Source organism: Lynx canadensis, chromosome B2 (assembly GCF_007474595.2).
Source record: "Lynx canadensis isolate LIC74 chromosome B2, mLynCan4.pri.v2, whole genome shotgun sequence".
In the NCBI taxonomy this organism is placed as follows: Eukaryota; Metazoa; Chordata; class Mammalia; order Carnivora; family Felidae; genus Lynx; species Lynx canadensis.
Window position 1 is genome coordinate 68,623,985 of NC_044307.1, and position 16,618 is coordinate 68,640,602.

The 16,618-nt window shown below is 33.9% G+C and overlaps 1 protein-coding gene across 2 annotated transcripts in view; it reads left to right on the forward strand.

Annotated features, from left to right (window-relative positions):
* SENP6 (SUMO specific peptidase 6) overlaps positions 1 to 16,618 on the forward strand; it is a 117,079-nt gene that overhangs the window by 25,355 nt on the left and 75,106 nt on the right. Inside the window, exons 4-6 of one of the 2 annotated variants that reach the window (XM_030315860.1) lie at positions 7,982 to 8,124; positions 9,167 to 9,271; positions 13,959 to 13,979. In XM_030315860.1, the coding sequence (XP_030171720.1) occupies positions 7,982 to 8,124; positions 9,167 to 9,271; positions 13,959 to 13,979 (269 nt within the window). The remainder of the gene's footprint in view (positions 1 to 7,981; positions 8,125 to 9,166; positions 9,272 to 13,958; positions 13,980 to 16,618) is intronic. The other variant, XM_030315861.1, reaches the window with a different exon arrangement.

The following is a 16,618-nucleotide window of genomic DNA, read 5'->3' on the forward strand; positions in this document are numbered from 1 at the left end:
ATAATGGTTTCATAGATTGATGAAATAGAGTCTTTTGGAGAATTTGGCCCCTTGCTGTGATACTATCTGCTAATAGTTTAAACCATTTTTTTTTGACTAGTCTTTTGCATTTGCTTTTGACGATTATTGCCTTGGATAAAAAGTTTTCTTATGTTGTCAAAATATTGATCTTTTTTCCTTTAATGGCTTTTGGGTTTAGTGTCTTTTTTCCTAATGATGTTAACTTAATTACTTACTTGCTTTGTCCTACGAGATTGTTTCACAATACCAGTACGAATATAATTACTAATAAAATGATTAATTTTTTTTTCCTTCTGTTTGCTTGTTGGTGTTTGGTGGCACCGTCAGGTATATCCTATTAGGAATGAGTATTTAAATTACTATGTTGTGTGTTTTTGTTTTTTTGAGTGAACTTTAAAAAAATTTTTTTTTGTTTATTTGTGTTAAGTAATCTTTACACCCAACCTGGGACTTGAACCCATAACCCCGAGATCAAGAGTTACATGCAGCTCCGACTGAGCCAGCCAGGTGCCCCTACTACTTTTTTTTTTTAAATCAATTAAAATGAGTTTGTTTTATAATTATACAAAAAACATTTTTGTGATTTGAAAGTCCTATCTATAAAAGAAGTTTTATTCAGAGAAGTCTAGGTTTTGTTCTGATTTCCTCTATCCTTTTCTCTTTCACTAATAGGTAACCTTTTTTAAAAATTACATGGTTTAGCCTTTCATTTTAATTTTCTTCCTTCCTTTTTTTTTTTTTTTTAACATTTATTCATTTTTTGAGAGAGAGAAAGAGAGACAGAGAGACAGAGCGTGAGTAGGGGAGGGACAAAGAGAAAGGGAGACACAGAATCCGAAGCAGGCTCCAGGCTCTGAGCTGTCAGCACAGAGCCCAATGCAGGGCTCGAACCCACAAACCATGGGATCATGGCCTGAGCTGAAGTCGGACGCTCAACCGACTGAACCACCCAGGCACCCCTCTTCACTTTTTTAATAGAATATACATCCTTTCTTGGAGAAACTGCCCACACTATTTGATACTTCGATTGTTTTGCTTAACAGTATAGTCTGCAAAGTATTTAGAGATCTTTATCATCTCTTGGGGCACCTAGGTGGCTCAGTCAGTTGGGCATCTGATTCAGGTCATGATCTCACGGGTTCGTCTGTTCAAGCCCTGCCTCGGGTTCACTGCTGTCAGTGCAGAGCCCACTTCTAATCTTCTCTCCCTCTCTCTCTGCCCCTCCCCGGCTCACGCCCTCTAGCAAAAATTAATAAAACATTTTTAAAAAAACCTCTGTATCATCTCTTTTATTGTTACATAGTATTCCTGTGAGTGGATAAACAGATATTTAGTTGATTGCCTAGTGATGAGCAGAGGTGTTTCCTAGTCTTTTGTTACTATAAGTAGTGCTTTAATAAAGCCTTATGCTTTAAAATAAATAAGTAAAGCCTTATGCTTATATCTTTTCATATCTTTACAGTATACTTTTGGGATAGATTCCTAGAATTGCAGTTGCTGTTTCAGAGGGTAAATATATATGTAATTTTGCTAGTTATTACCAAATGCCTCATTCATAGGAGTTAGCATTTGCCATTCCCGCTAATAATATATGAAAGTTCCTATTTTCTTGTAATCTTGGGAAGTATGTGGTCAAAGTTGAATTTTACTATTTTGACATAGTACCCTCTTCACAGATTTCTTGTATTTACAGTTGAATAGTATTATAGGGGCTTTTAAATTTACTTTCCCTCCATCTTTGTGGGGTTTTTTTTCTCCTACAACATCTCTATTTTGTTGTAATTAAGGGAATTTATAGAATTTGAAGATTTTCTCTTAGTACTCTAAAATTTTTCTTTATGAAGTTACAATGAAAAACTATGAGGTTTTTTTCACATTGCAGTTTTCCCTAGCTTTTTTTTTTTATTAAAAAGTTTTTTTAATGTTTATTTTTCAGAGAGAGAGAGAGAGATGGAGTGTGAGCAGGAGAGGGGCAGAGAGAGAGGGAGACACAGAATCCGAATCAGGCTCCAGGCTCTGAGCTATCAGCACAGAGCCTGACGTAGGGCTTGAACTCACGAACCACAGATCATGATCTGAGCCAAAGTCGAACACTTAACTGACTGAGCCACCCAAGTGACCCTCTAGCTTTTATTTTGACATCTGGATTGCTTAGAGTGCTACTGTTTAGGTGTTCTTTAGGTGGACAGAAATATAGTAAACTTTGCAGGGAAAAATAAAAGGTGTTTTCAGTTACTAACTTCTGTGACATTGGTTTTCAGTTTATGTGGTGTGTTTCTTTTCTTTAAACAATTTTTTAATGTTTATTTATTTTTGAGAGACAAACAGAGTATGAGCGGAGAAGGAGAGGCACAGAGAGAGAAGGAGACACAGAATCTAAAGCAGGCACCTGGCTCTGTGCTATCGACACAGGGCTCGAACTCACATACCGCGAGATCATGACCTGAGCGGAAGTCTGACGCTCAACTGACTGAGCCACCCAGGCACCCCTTTAATGAACTTTTTAAAACATTTATTTATTTTGAGAGAGAGGGAGTACGAGTGGGAGAAGGGGCAGAGAGAGAGGAGAAAGAATCCTAAGTAGGCTCTGCAATGATGCGGTGCTCAATCACAAACCATGAGATCATGGCATAAACGAAAATCAGTAGTTAGATGCTTAACCAACTGAGCCACCCAAAAACCCCTGTAATGTACGTTATAAATATGTAATCATTTAGTAGATTCTTTTAGGTTATCTTCTTATCTGAAATTCTTACGTGCTATATTTCTTGAATACTTATTTTTTCGTTAAATTGATTTATTTGATGTGTGATAAGTTCGGGTGGATGAGAACCATATGTTGATAATTTTTGCACATTTCATAGTCCCAATGAAAAATTTATTCATGCAACAAATATGTATTGATCACAGTGTTCCAGATGCTAGTGAACAAAGTAGTCAAGTTTCTTTTTCCTGTGGAGCTTAAATTCTAGTAACTGACTATGCTCATTTGTTGCTTGATGAATATATAATACAGAATTGGCAAACTAAGGCTTACAGGCCAATTTGGCCTACAATCTATGGCCTAAGAACCATTTTTAAATGATTTTCCCCAAAGTCAAAAGAATACTGTTTTATTACATGCAAATATTATATGAAATTTAAATTTGTGTTTATAAATAAAATTTCATTGGAAAACAGCTGTGCTTATTTGTTTATGTATTATCTATTACTGCTTTTATGCTATAACACAGATTTGAATTTTTTGGACAGAGTTGAGTAGTTTCAACAGAGACTGTTGACCCACAAAGTCTGAAATACTTGCTATGTGACCCTTTACAAAAAAGGTTTGCTGGAGCGCCTGGGTAGCTCAGTTAGTTAAGCATTGGACTTCGGCTCAGGTCATGATCTCATGGTTCGTGGGTTTGAGCCCTGCATTGGGCTCTGTGCTGACAGCTCAGAGTCTGGAGCCTACTTCGGATTCTGTGTCTCCCTCTCTCTCTGCCCCTCTCCTGCTCACTCTCTGTCTCTCTCTCAAAAATAAATAAACATTAAAAAAAAATTACAAAAAAGGTTTGCTGATACCTGTCCTATTGTTTGTACTGTGTAAAGGTTTTCCATGTGGATTGATACTCAGTTGAGAGAAACAGCTTTTTTTGGACGAGTGAAGTATTAGAGTAGTTCATCAGAGTATCAGATTCTAGACCTGCTAATAATTGTCCATTTTATAGGATGGTTGTGAGAATTGTGAGGCTACGTAACCTATATAGTGCATGGCTCCACTGAGTCTTCCACCAGTGGCTAATGCCTGTATTTAAAGTTGGTTTTGTAATCACGATTGTTTTGTGCTAATCCTTCTGTCTACAGTTCTCCTGATCTTATGCTTGCATTAGCTAGAAAACTGTGTTAGGCTATTAAACAGAGGGGCAGAGGGGAAGAAAAATTAAAATTTTTCAGATTGAATATATCATCTTGAATTTTATTTTTTTATTTATTTTTTTTATTACGCTTTTTTTTTGAGAGGCAGAGAAAGAGCACAAGTGGGAGAGGGGCAGAGTGAGAGGGAGACACAGAATCCAAAGTAGGCTCCAGGCTCTGAGCTGTCAGCACAGAGCCCGATGTGGGGCTTGAACCCATGAACCGCGAGATCTGAGCTGAAGTTGGATGCTTAACTGACTGAGCCACCCAGGTGCCCCTTGGCTTAAACAATTCTTAAAAGGAAAGATGAACTTTCTACATTTATATAAAGGAATATTTAGTGCAGTTCCTTTTTGGTATCTGTAGAATAGTTGGTATTCCAATGGTGAGTCCTTTCTGGAATAACACAGTTTGTTTCTGCTTTTTTCTTGTTAAGCATCATTATTTATATTTCTACAGCATTATAAACAGCATTATAAAAATTTCTCATGCAGTATAGTATGGGAGCACATAGACTTTGGAATCAGACTGGTCTTTAAATGTTTAAAGCCATTTAACTAGTTTGGACAGGTTACTTTGCTTTTTCAGCTCACTGATCTTCATAGCACAAGGATAGAATGTCAATAGAGTTTAAATGACATGTGGTGGAGAGATTTTGTTAAGGAGAGAATTGAAGTGGGAAATTAATCCTATCACTCAACAGCAGCAAGTAATTGACCTGTTTTAAGTGTGGTTGCTGAATCCCAATCTGAAGAACTACTGAAATGTGTAAAATATGGAGATTGAATATAAAGTAACTAACATAATGCCTATTCATAGTAAGTATTCACTAAATATTAGCTTTTGTAATTGCCTAGATAGAATGAAATTGTATGATCAGCCTTTTTTTTTTTTTAAGTTTTTTTAGAATTTACTTATTTTGAGGGGTGCCTGAGTGGCTCAGCCAGTTAAGCGTCCGCTTACATAGGTCATGATCGCATGGTTTGTGAGTTCGATCGCATGGTTTGTGAGCCCCATCATCGGGCTCTGTGCTGACAGCTCAGAGCCTGGAGCCTGTTTCAGATTCTCTGTTTCTCTCTCTCTCTCTACCCCTCCCCTACTTGCACTTCTGTCTCTATCTCAAAAAATAAACATTAAAAAAATTTTTTTTAATTAATTAATTTATTTATATATAGCTCAGGTGGGGGAGGGGCAGAGAGAGGGAGAACAGAATCCCAAGGAGGCTCTGCACTGTTAGCACGGAGCCCAACATGGAGCTTGAATTCAAGAAACCGTGAGATCATGACATGAGCCGAAACCAAGAGTCAGATTCTTAACTGACTGAGCCATCCAGGTGCCTTTATATGATCATTCGGTAATGGAAACTTTTTGCTTCTGAGATTCTTAACAGGCTCTATATATCAAAATCACCCAGAGCATTGACCCTCCAGTGTTAGTGTTCGTCAGAATCACCTGGAAGCTTTGATAAAAATATTGCTGGACCCCACTTCCAGAGTTTCTGATTTAGGAGATCTGGAGTGGGGCCTGATAATTTGCATTTTAAGTGTTTGCAAATGATGCTGGTTCTGCTGGTCCAGCAGCCACACTTTGAGAACCATTCATTGACTTAAGGCATTTTTTCAGAATAACATGGGGAAAGGGCTAGGTCACAATGACTAGACAGGCCTAATTTTCCTCAGATGAATGCATCTTAATGACCAGTTGTTAGGCTAAGAGAGAATACTTGTATTTCTAATTGAGTGGGAACTGTTGATAACTGAATTCCTACCCATCTGCCCATTGCAGGGATAGGCAGTTTGTGTATATTTTTGTTAATGCATGAAATAACCCTATGACTATAAGGAAGGTTACCCAGCTAGAAAGAGACAAGTCTGTTTGATTCCTAAATTGTTATCTTTCCACAATAATGCTATTCACCAAATGCAAAAGAGATGTATTCTTCTTCTAACAGAAATGAGAGTGTGATAATCCCATTATCTTTATCCCCTGTGGGTTTTTTTCCCCGTTTTTTAATTGTTTCTCTTGATTTGATCATGTGTCTAATTTCTTTGAGTCTGCTATGAATGTTAATTGCATATGAAAAATCATGGAGGTAGTTGGAGGCCTAGAAAATTATCTTTTTGGAAGAGAAATATATTTACTTCTGGCTTGTTACTAGGAACATTAGCAATCTCAGTCTCGGATCACCTTAATCCAGTGGTTCTCCAGATGTGGTATCAGCATCACTTGGGGACTTGCTAGAAATACAGATTCCTAGGCCCACCCTAGACCTAATGAATAAGAATAAACTGTAAAAGGTTGGACACAGCAATTTAATTCTGTAATTAATTATGCAAGTAATTCTGATTTACATTAAACATTTGGAACTTCCTTAATTGAACTGAAGGTTGAGATGATTAGAAGCTGGATTTCAGGTTTATGAAGGCTATTATTCATAGCCTATCATTCTGATCCAAATTTTGAAGGTTTATGAGGCCAGTCACATATGGTAGATGTGCATGCCTGCTTTTTGTTTCTCTAGCTCTCTGTTGGAAGTTCCGACTTAGCCTCTCAGTTGCATCTTCTGGAATCAATAGATGCATCAGGGGAAAATACAAATCTGGGCTCAGGTCTCTTGTGTTTCTTGTTCCTGATCTTAGTTCTTAATTCTTCACTGCCTTCGGAGTCCTCAGCTGTCTTAAACATACATTTTTTTAGTTTGCATTTTGTCCAGGTTTTTTTCTAGTTGTTTTCAGATAATGGAAGGAAATTGATCTGCATTACTTAATGTGCCATTGCCAGAAATGGAAGAGTCTAAGCACATGGCTGTAAAAGATTAGGAAGTAACAAAATGTCTCAAGGAGGAGAAAGTGATAAGCAGTGTGTCAAAAATAGATCTTTTTGGAATTTTGTAATGTAGATTTGCCTAAAAATAAGAATAGTGTTGGCAAAATGAACTCTGTACTCAGGAGGACTTTTTTGTGAGAGAGATTTTTTTAGGGAAATGTTAGGTTTCTATGGAGATCAATTGTGGAATAAAAGCCAAGTTCCTCTCTTCTTACAATTGTATTTTCTTGTATATGAGTGGAAAATAAAATATTAGGCCACTGATTCAAAAATAAAGTAAATAAGAGGGGTGCCTGGGTGGCTCAGTGGTTGGGCGTCCTGACTTTGGGCTCAGATCATGATCTTATTATGGTCTGTGGGTTCGAGCCGCTCGTTGGGCTCTTTGCTGACAGCTCGGGGCCTGGAGCATGCTTCGGATTCGGTGTCTGCTTCTCTCTCTGCCCCTCTCCCACTTGTGCGCGCGCTCTCTCTCTCTCTCTCTCTCTCTCTCTCTCTCTCTCTCTCTCTGTGTGTGTCTCAAAAATAAACATTAAAATAATAAAAATAAAAATAAGAATGATTTTGAAAGTGTTGTTTTTGGGTAAATTATCACTAAGAACTGTGGACCTTTGTCTTAATGAGTCTGAAAGTAGCTTTTAAATGTCTGATGTGATGAATGTAGTAAGAGTAGGTTTCTTTGTTTAAAAGAATTTTCCAAGGAATGGGCCATCCTGTTGTCACACTGTAATCTCCCAAAAGTGATTGTTGATATGCTATATATTATCACTGGCAACAATGAAAGTATCAAGACATTTCAGTTTCTGTGTTTGTATAGAAACTTTGATGCTAAGGCCAAAGTCCTTGTGTAAGTTGAAATGATGACTTATTAACACATTTGGCTGTACTTGTCCTACAAATAGCAGTAGCAGGGGAAATATTTTTCTTTACTCTCAGTAAAGCTCTGTTTGAAGATAGTCTACCCTTCATGTCTTCTGTTTTTCTCTTTTAATTATCTTAAAGACGTTTGGAGACACTTAAATGAAGAGAAAATAATATGAATACCCCTGGTCCTACATATTTGTGTTCTCTTTAGGAAAAAAAAGTATTACAGTTGAATTATTCTTAAATTCATGACACTGTCATCCTTCTCTCCCGTCTCCAACAGCTGGTACTATTTTTACAGCTTTTTTAATAAGTGAGTTTTCAAACAACCATATTGTGTTTATTGACTCTTTAACATTTATGGATCTTTTTACAGTTAAATCGTCAATCTGAAATTGTTTCTACCAGTTCTGGTGATCCCTGGAAGACATGTGCGAGACGAAACAAGGCTGACAGTTTAAAACCTTTGAAAGGCAACCCAATTGGACTTAACATGTTGAGCAACAATAAGAAATTGAGGTATAGTCATTTCAGAAAAGATAAAGGGTTTGACACCAAAAATTAGCTGCCTTTGTGGCCAGTTGACCCAGCCTATACTTTCACCTTTTTAGCAAGGTAAAGTTGTACCAGGGCGTGAATTCTTTGCTTTGAATTTGGGATTATGGTTGACTGCAATGATTTTTTTGGTTCTGAATAAAAATATTGCAAGAAAATTTCCAGTAGAGTGAGATTTCATTAGATGAGCTTCCTCTCATATAGTTAGTAAAATCTTGGTCATAATACTAGAAGTAGAAGGCACTGGAGGGTAGAAGGGTCATGTCTCCTTTAGGGGACACTGAATCAGGATTATCTCAAAAGGGATTTTTTTCTTTTTCTTTTTCTTTTTTTTTTTTTAAGATTTCTTATTCCTCTTTCTTTTCTAGTTATAATCCTTAGGGGTTGTCCTAGTGAACCACTTTTACTGATATGATTGATTGTGCTGTTATACCTCCCAGAAATAGGATTGAAAAGCACTGTTTCAATTTCAGTTTTGTCAACTTATAGATAGAAAACTGTGGTACATGAAGGCTAAGTAACTTTGAAGTCAATGGCAGAATCAGAAGTAGAATTTGGGACTCCTGACTTTTTTTTTTTTTCTTTTTCTTTTTTTTACAGTTAGTACATTTGATTTTTATTTTGACATATAAGAAATCTTTGTAATACAGTTTAAAAGCTTTTTTTTATGTATAGTTCCTAACAGAATAAGAAAAAATATATCTGAGTTAATTTATAGGATATCTTACAGTACAGAACATTCATTTGGATTCCTGATTTCTATTCTAGTGTTCTTCTACTGTTTTATCTTCTTTCATGAATTGTATTAGAAACATTTCAGAGACAAATTCAGAAAGTGGAAAACTCTTGGTGGACAATTTAACATGGTCATTGGATTGATCTGTAAAAATACATATTTTAGTGTGGAGCTTTTTGTGTATGTGTTCAGATTTGAAAGGATTTATTTTGCATGTGTGTATGTAATTTTTCCTCTGTTCAAATTATTCTTTGTTTCTTGCATCTGCAGTGAAAATGTACAAAATGCATCAATATGTTCTGGAACTGTAGTTCATGGTAGACGTTTTCAACATGCTAATGTACAGACGTCACTAGTAAAAACAGCAGCCCAAAGGTAAGGATTCTAATTGCCTTTGTTTAGTATATACATACCATCCTCTTTAATACTTCTTCACTGTTTTTTTTTGTTTTTCCTTTAACCAACTTTTTTACTTTGGGGAATTTTACTGTGTTTCTGTTGTCTGTAACAAGATATTCATGTCTCTGAAATAATTCATGTCCTAAGAATTTTATTTTATATCTGCTTTTGAACAAATCACGTTCTGTGAATAGAGACATAAATAAAAACCTTTCTATTACATTATATTCCAGTTAAATTAATCTGATTTTACAACATTGACTGTGCAACATTTGACAAGAAATCTTCAGGTGTTAGGTTTGCTCTGATAAGTAAAACTAGTTATTAGCTCATTTTAAGATTTATTGGATTTCATAGTTTCAAAACAAATCACATTATTAGCTTTAATTGGGAAAATTTTGTGTTTTAATAGTTTTAGTAGATTTGGATGTTCTCATTGATCATGAAAGTAATACTTAAACCTTGAAATAATGAAAGTAACAGTGGGGAAAGCTTGGTGTTTTAAATGCTTTGGAGGTTTTTCATAACCATTTTTTGAATGGTTATGAAATTTCAGTTCAATTTCAGTTCTGGGTCTATTTCAATTGACTAAGAAATTCTTAGGCTTCAACAATAAAATAAATAATCTAAATTTTTGCCTTATGAATAGTTGTGTAAAATGTTTTTATGAATAGTAAAATTTGAAGATTTGGTATATATGTTCTTCATTTTTTAAAAATGTCAGTCGAGATTATTGCTCATCCATAAAATGTGTCCTGACTCTTAGAAACCCTTGCTATGTTTGCTATGTACATAGATAGATTGGCTATAGCATAATAGATTTTCAGCCTAAAAACCTTAAATCTTTCTCATACTTTCAGATAATAAAATCTTTTGCTTAAATGTATTATTTTATCATAGTTTTCACATATTTGAGAAATGCAACTAAAAAGACCAAAAGAGAAATTACTGCACATACCAAAAACTTGTCTTATCTTACTGTAAAGTACACAAATCAAGCTCTCTAGCCAACATGTGGCACAAACATGAGAATAAATAATAAAAGGAGAGTAATTAGTAGAGAGGCAAAAAGGAGAGACACACTATTTTCACACACTGTTCACACTGATAGAATCCATTGCTGACAAAGATTTGTCTTTTTTCTGAAATGTGGTCCATGTTGAAATACTCATCTATAATTTATAATTAAGTGATATATTCTGCAACCAAAGTTATTGTTGCTTTTGAACTTATTTTTTAGTTTGGAGTTATTTGCAGTGTGACCTAGTTTCTCCATACCTCCTTTCATCATTGTTAATGTTAAAAAACTGATTTCAGTCTGGAAATTGGTTTGTGTTTTGTTTTATTCTAGGTCTTGGCACCTATTATACCTTGCATATGTATTATTGTTCATCTGCATAAAAGGCTAGATTCTGTTAATAGGAAATGGCATTTACTAGCAAAATATTGTTTCTTTAAAAACAAACAAACCTGAATTAGTTTATATTTAGAGAAACAATCCTGAATGAAAATACTGTTCTTACAACTAGGGGCAGTAAGGAAAACTGAAAAGTCATATCAGCAGGGCAGATTGTATTTATGTTTGTCTCTTATTTACAGAATAAACATTTCTTATACTTACTAAAGTGTGATTGTCGTTAAAAAGATTTTGACATTCAAAAACAGGTCACTGGGAGTTTTTCCAATTTTCTTCCTTCAAAATCATTGAGTGATTTTATGTTACATACTAGACATAGATGAGGTACAGAATAGTCAGAGGTGAATATAACAAAGTCCCTGCCTTCCAACTCAAGTTTGATTAGGGTAGAGGACAGAAAGACAAGTAAACAAATGATTACATGGTAAGTGCTGTGTAGTAGACACAGTTTGCATAGTGCTATTTACAGAGAAGGAGGCAGTGAAGAATTCACAAAGGAAGTATTAAAGAAGCTTTTTTTTTTAATGTTTATTTATTTATTTTGAAAGAGAGAGAGAGCATGCGGAGGAGGGGCAGAGAGAGAGAGAGAGAGAGAGAGAGAGAGAGAGAGAATCCCAGTCAGGCTTTGTGCTGTCAGCACAGAGCCAGCGGATGCAGGGCTTAATCTCACACACCCTGGGATCATGACCTGAGCCAAAATCAAGAGTCAGGCACTCAACCAACTGAGCCCCCCCAGGTGCCCCCAAAGAAGCTTTTGAGTGTACTCATTAGAAAAGACTCCATGCAGTAGGAACCACATCTCCAAAGGCATGAAGAAAGCTTTCACCAAAATGGTTACCACGAAACTTTTGGTTTTAACTGGTATAGTGTTGGCACAGTTGTCATGCTTCAGATGAGGTGAGCACCCTGGTTTTTACTGGCTTTTACAGTTTCTCTTAATTTTTCCTATTTTCTCAACTCTTAATTTGAAATTAAAGGAAATGCCATAAGCTGGTAATTCATACACACAGTCCTCTTGGGGAGAGTGGTATAATTTGTCTTTTAAAAGTAAATCATACCTGCATTTTGAATAATTTGCAGTTGTTTAATAAGATGTGGGAACAAGTACATCACACCTTTTTAATCCAAAGGGAATAAATGAAGATTGTTAAAATATCTGATCAGATTACTACTATTAGAACTACTCTTTGGGAGAACATTAGGATTTTAATCTATTTTCTTACTGCTACTACAAATGTTAATATAAGTCATATTTAAAAGAGGTTGTTTGCATACTAATAGTGATGAAGGAGGGTAGTCTTAGTATGGAAAAATGAAATGCAGAAATTAAAAGGTCTATATAACTCTATACCATCTCCACCCCTGACTTCAGTGAGACTTGCTAAAAGAAAACATTTACTGGTTTATGTTTTATTTACATTTTCACTTGTTTTTGTTTTTGTTTTTTATTAAGGATAGGTGAAAAGACTTGTAAGGACCATAGGGGAAAATGAATGTCTACAAAAGCATATATAATCCATAAATGGGAAAATGGGCTCCTGGAATAAGCAAGATTTAATTATTAATGAAAAGCACCACTTTGAAAGAATTTTTGAAGTCTTAAATCAGGTCATGGATACCAGAATCAATCAGTCTCTCTTTTTTCCTTCCTTTTTAAAAAATTTTAAGAACACTAGTACAGCACTAGTTCAAGAATGAAATAGTCCAACAAGAATGTAAGTTGACATTTTTACAAAGTCCTACATTACTAATAATGGCTTCCCTATCCATTTTTTAAAAACTTTTTTTTCTTTTTTTTTTCTAATATATATGCTCCTCCAGTGCAGGACTTGATAATAAACACATATTGAGGAATTTTATAGAAGTACAGTGACTTATAAATTAAATATCTTATCATAATAAATGCATTTTCTTCAAGGATAAGAGAAGTGAGCATGGGCATATGTATATTTTTTTGTTTTTTGTTTTCTTCCTAACTCCCTTGGTTTATTGGAAAGAACCAAACCTGTTTCTACTGCTACTCTGTCTTCTACTTATTTCCTTTACTCTATACAGGTGAGTTTATAAAACAAAAACGATAGACTGCTAAACTCTTCTCACTTCTTGGGCACAACAATGTAGAGCTAGAAATGGCTATATTAGGTATTAATGCCTAACTTTCAGTTTTCATTTTAGTTTTCCTGAAGCTCCAGAAGAAATAAATATATAAGATAAGCTGGACTTAAAGTTTTATGTTTATATTTTATTTACTTTAATAGGGGTGTAGTAATATTCCCTCAGTTTTTTGTTATTTTTCTAACATAAATTTATTTTATAGAGATCATCCTATTTTTTTTAATGGTAGAGATAAAATTTCAAATATGGTATTCATGTAAGCTTATAATTCTTTACTATTGAAATTAAAAAAAAACAGGTCTTTTCAGTGTTGTTTGTATAAACCCACATTACTATTTTTTCCCCTTAATTTACTATGATTGATGTTTTACTTGTTTGTTCCACATTATTGGAATGTGAGAGTTTATATGGGGACTCAGGGAGTTTGTAAACTATGTTTTGCTTACAGTTTTGAATATTTTGTTCATTTTATAATAAATAATTCTAGGTTATGAATCTTACTCTAAATTGAAGGTTTTTGTAATTTTACTATTGAGTAATTGATATTGATAGCTTTTTAGGTTTTCCTTGAATGTGGAGAAGGGTGGACCTGTTATAAATTGTATTTTTGATTGGAGGCCATGATTTTAAATCCAAGGCCTTTCCTTGTGTCTAAAACCATATGCTGCTGTATTTAATCTATGGCTTTTATGCAAAAGTTCCAACCTTAAAAAAATTTTTTTTCTTATTCAGAAGCTAATTTATCACACCTGATAACAGAATTGGAACCACTAAAAATTTGTAACTTTCAGGAAATTTTATTGTTCTTTGAAGACAATATAACTACTCTAAAATAACCTATCATCAATTGGTTGATGGTTAAATAAAGCTCTCCCAAGAATCTTTCATATCTTTGTACATCCTTTTTTCTTAAATATGTTTAGATATAAATTTTCTATATTAACAAAAACTTAAAAATAATTTACTTATCTGACAAGATTCAAAACTTAGTATATAGTATATATATAATGTGTTTAAAACAAATTAATCACATCAGAGTTTTGCCTTATTGACCGCAATTACTAAAACTACAATGATATATCAAAAATGAGGTCTTGCCTCTTACATTTTTTTTCTTTTTCATGTTTTAAGCAGTCTGGACCAAAAGGAAAGGTAAGCTTAATATTGATGAAATTAGAGCATGGATATAACAGTAAGATACCAGATTATTTATATGCTTTGAAAAATATCCATTGAGTTCATCATTAAAGTATATTGATAGGACTACTTTGCTTTTACTGATATACTTTTGTTTTTATACTTTACTAGATAGAGTTGAGGGGGAAGTGGAATTAGAATGCCTTAAATGTAGAGTTAAAACTCTAAACATCAATGTATGCCTATTCTGACCCAAAACAATTTTATGATTGCTGATTGTTCACTTTGTAATAACATTGGCAGGCACATGTCCTTTAGCAGAAGTGTTGAATGACGTAAATAACTTCAAAATAATTTTTTAAGAATGCACAGTTGTTTAATTACATAATTTTAACTCTATAGTTTCTTTAAAGGTGTATAGAAAGTAAAGAGGACAACTTGTATTATTTTATAAAATGCATATATTCCCCCTTACTGAACACCACAGTTCTGAATTATAAAGATGATCCTGTCAACAAAAAATTTAGTCATATTTTATAATTCTGAAATACTTCACAATTCTTACATGTTTTAGGTGAATGGATTGTGCAGATATTTTAATCTACTGGGGAAGAAAAATTATTTTCTCATTATGTTTATTTTTCTCTTTGAATGAAGCATTATTTTCTGTCAGATATAGATGGGTCATTATATCTTTAAAATTTTTAACTCATAAGTGCTACATATTTTTTGGAAATCCATTAATAAGATTTTTAAAATATAATTGCTAAAGAATATACATTAACTCTTTATACAGTCATAAACAAAACAGACTCATTTTATGTAAATACTTTCCTGTATGCTATAGTAGATAAAATGTAAGTACTCTAATATTCTCACAATAATATAAAGATCTTAAATTATTCTGTTTTTCACAATAACTTTGTAGGGTTTATGCTGATTTTTTGTACGGTTTTGGCTTATGCATATTTCTGTAGTGGAAATTTATTCATTGATACATTCAGCAAATATTTTCAATGACTTTATGTGCCAGGCACTATTCTAGGGGCAGACAGAAATCCCTACCCTCTTGGAATAATACTGGAACAGGAGTCAGAAGATGTGGAATTAAGTAACCAGCAGTATCAGTAGGCACATAACTTACTGTAAAATGAGGATAATAATATTTGCCCGATTTTAAGGAGATTTGTGAGGAACAAGTGAGATAATGATTTAAAACTGACTAAACTGTAAAATTTGAAATTTCTTTAAGTAATAGATGATGGAAAAAAAAGTAATCTTGACATTCTGTTAGTCTCTTGTACTAAAATTACTGCCAGGGATTAGATACGAAGCAGCTACTCTTTATAAAAAACTTGTAATGGATATACCTGAGTGCTTTATTCAGCAGCATAGTTATCTTTAGGTTGAATTTAGCCCATTAATCTTTGGATCCTTATCTAAAATTATTTTGTGTTTATCTTTGTTGGAGATTAGCTGAGAACTTTTGCGACAGTACATTTTACTTTGTGAATTCTTTTCACATAAGCCTTTTTGTTCCCTTCATGTGAACACTAAGCTACATCTTTTTTCTGATCTTTAAAGAGTACTAGAAGGTCCTTTATCTTTATCCCTCAATACATGAGAGACTATACATTTTTGAACTAAATTATTTATAAGAGAATGGTTTAATAAACAAAAAATAGATACTTGTGGAAGGTAAGTCTTTTCCAGGCTTTTTTTCATTTGTGTACTGAGCACAGTGAGGTGTGCTTTGAGTTTGAAACTAAGCTGGAATAAATAATAAATAGCAGTATTAATATCTAGAGCTTGAAAAACTTCAAAAAATTGCTGCCATTTTGTTGTTGTTGTTGTAGGTGACTTTGACAACTTGAATGACTCGACTTCCTTTCTGACTCATGGACAGATAGGTTCTAAATACAGTATATTTGGTAGCACCAGTAACCTAGAATATTTAATCTGGTATTAGAACTGGTTTTTCCTCTCTAGGTAAAGAATCTGTTGGCCCATTATGAAACTGAAGCATGCAGTGATTTTCCAATTTAAAATTTTTAAAAATACTTATCATTTATTAGTGTAAAAAGTATGTGGATATTGTAGAGAATTTTGAAGCATCAATAAAGTACAAAGATGAATAGAATACATTGAAAGAACATAGGTAAAATACTAGAAATGTTTGCATAAAGAGTATGTTTGAAAGATAAGTATTATAGAGATTTTATAATTTTCTGAAGGCTCTCAAAATAGAAAATTAAATTATTAGGATTCTGACGCATTTCTTTTTCAATGTTTTTTTTTCTGTGTGCTTTTTAATGTATGCATTTCACCTAAATGCATTGTAACATTTTTCACTTTTATTTATTAATTCATAAGCTTTTATTTATTCATTAAAAAATTTTTTTTTAACGTTTATTCATTTTTTGAGACAGAGAACACGAGCAGGGGAGGGGCAGAGAGAGAGGGAGACACAGAATCCAAAGCAGGCTTCATCCAGGCTTTGAGCTGCAGCACAGAGTCCAAAATGGGGCTTGAACTCACAAACTGTGAGATCATGACCTGAGCTGAAGTCAGACACTTAACTGACTGAGCCACCCAGGCGCGCTTAAGTTGACTTTTAAAAATGATTTTTAATGAATGCATAATAGGTTATCCTG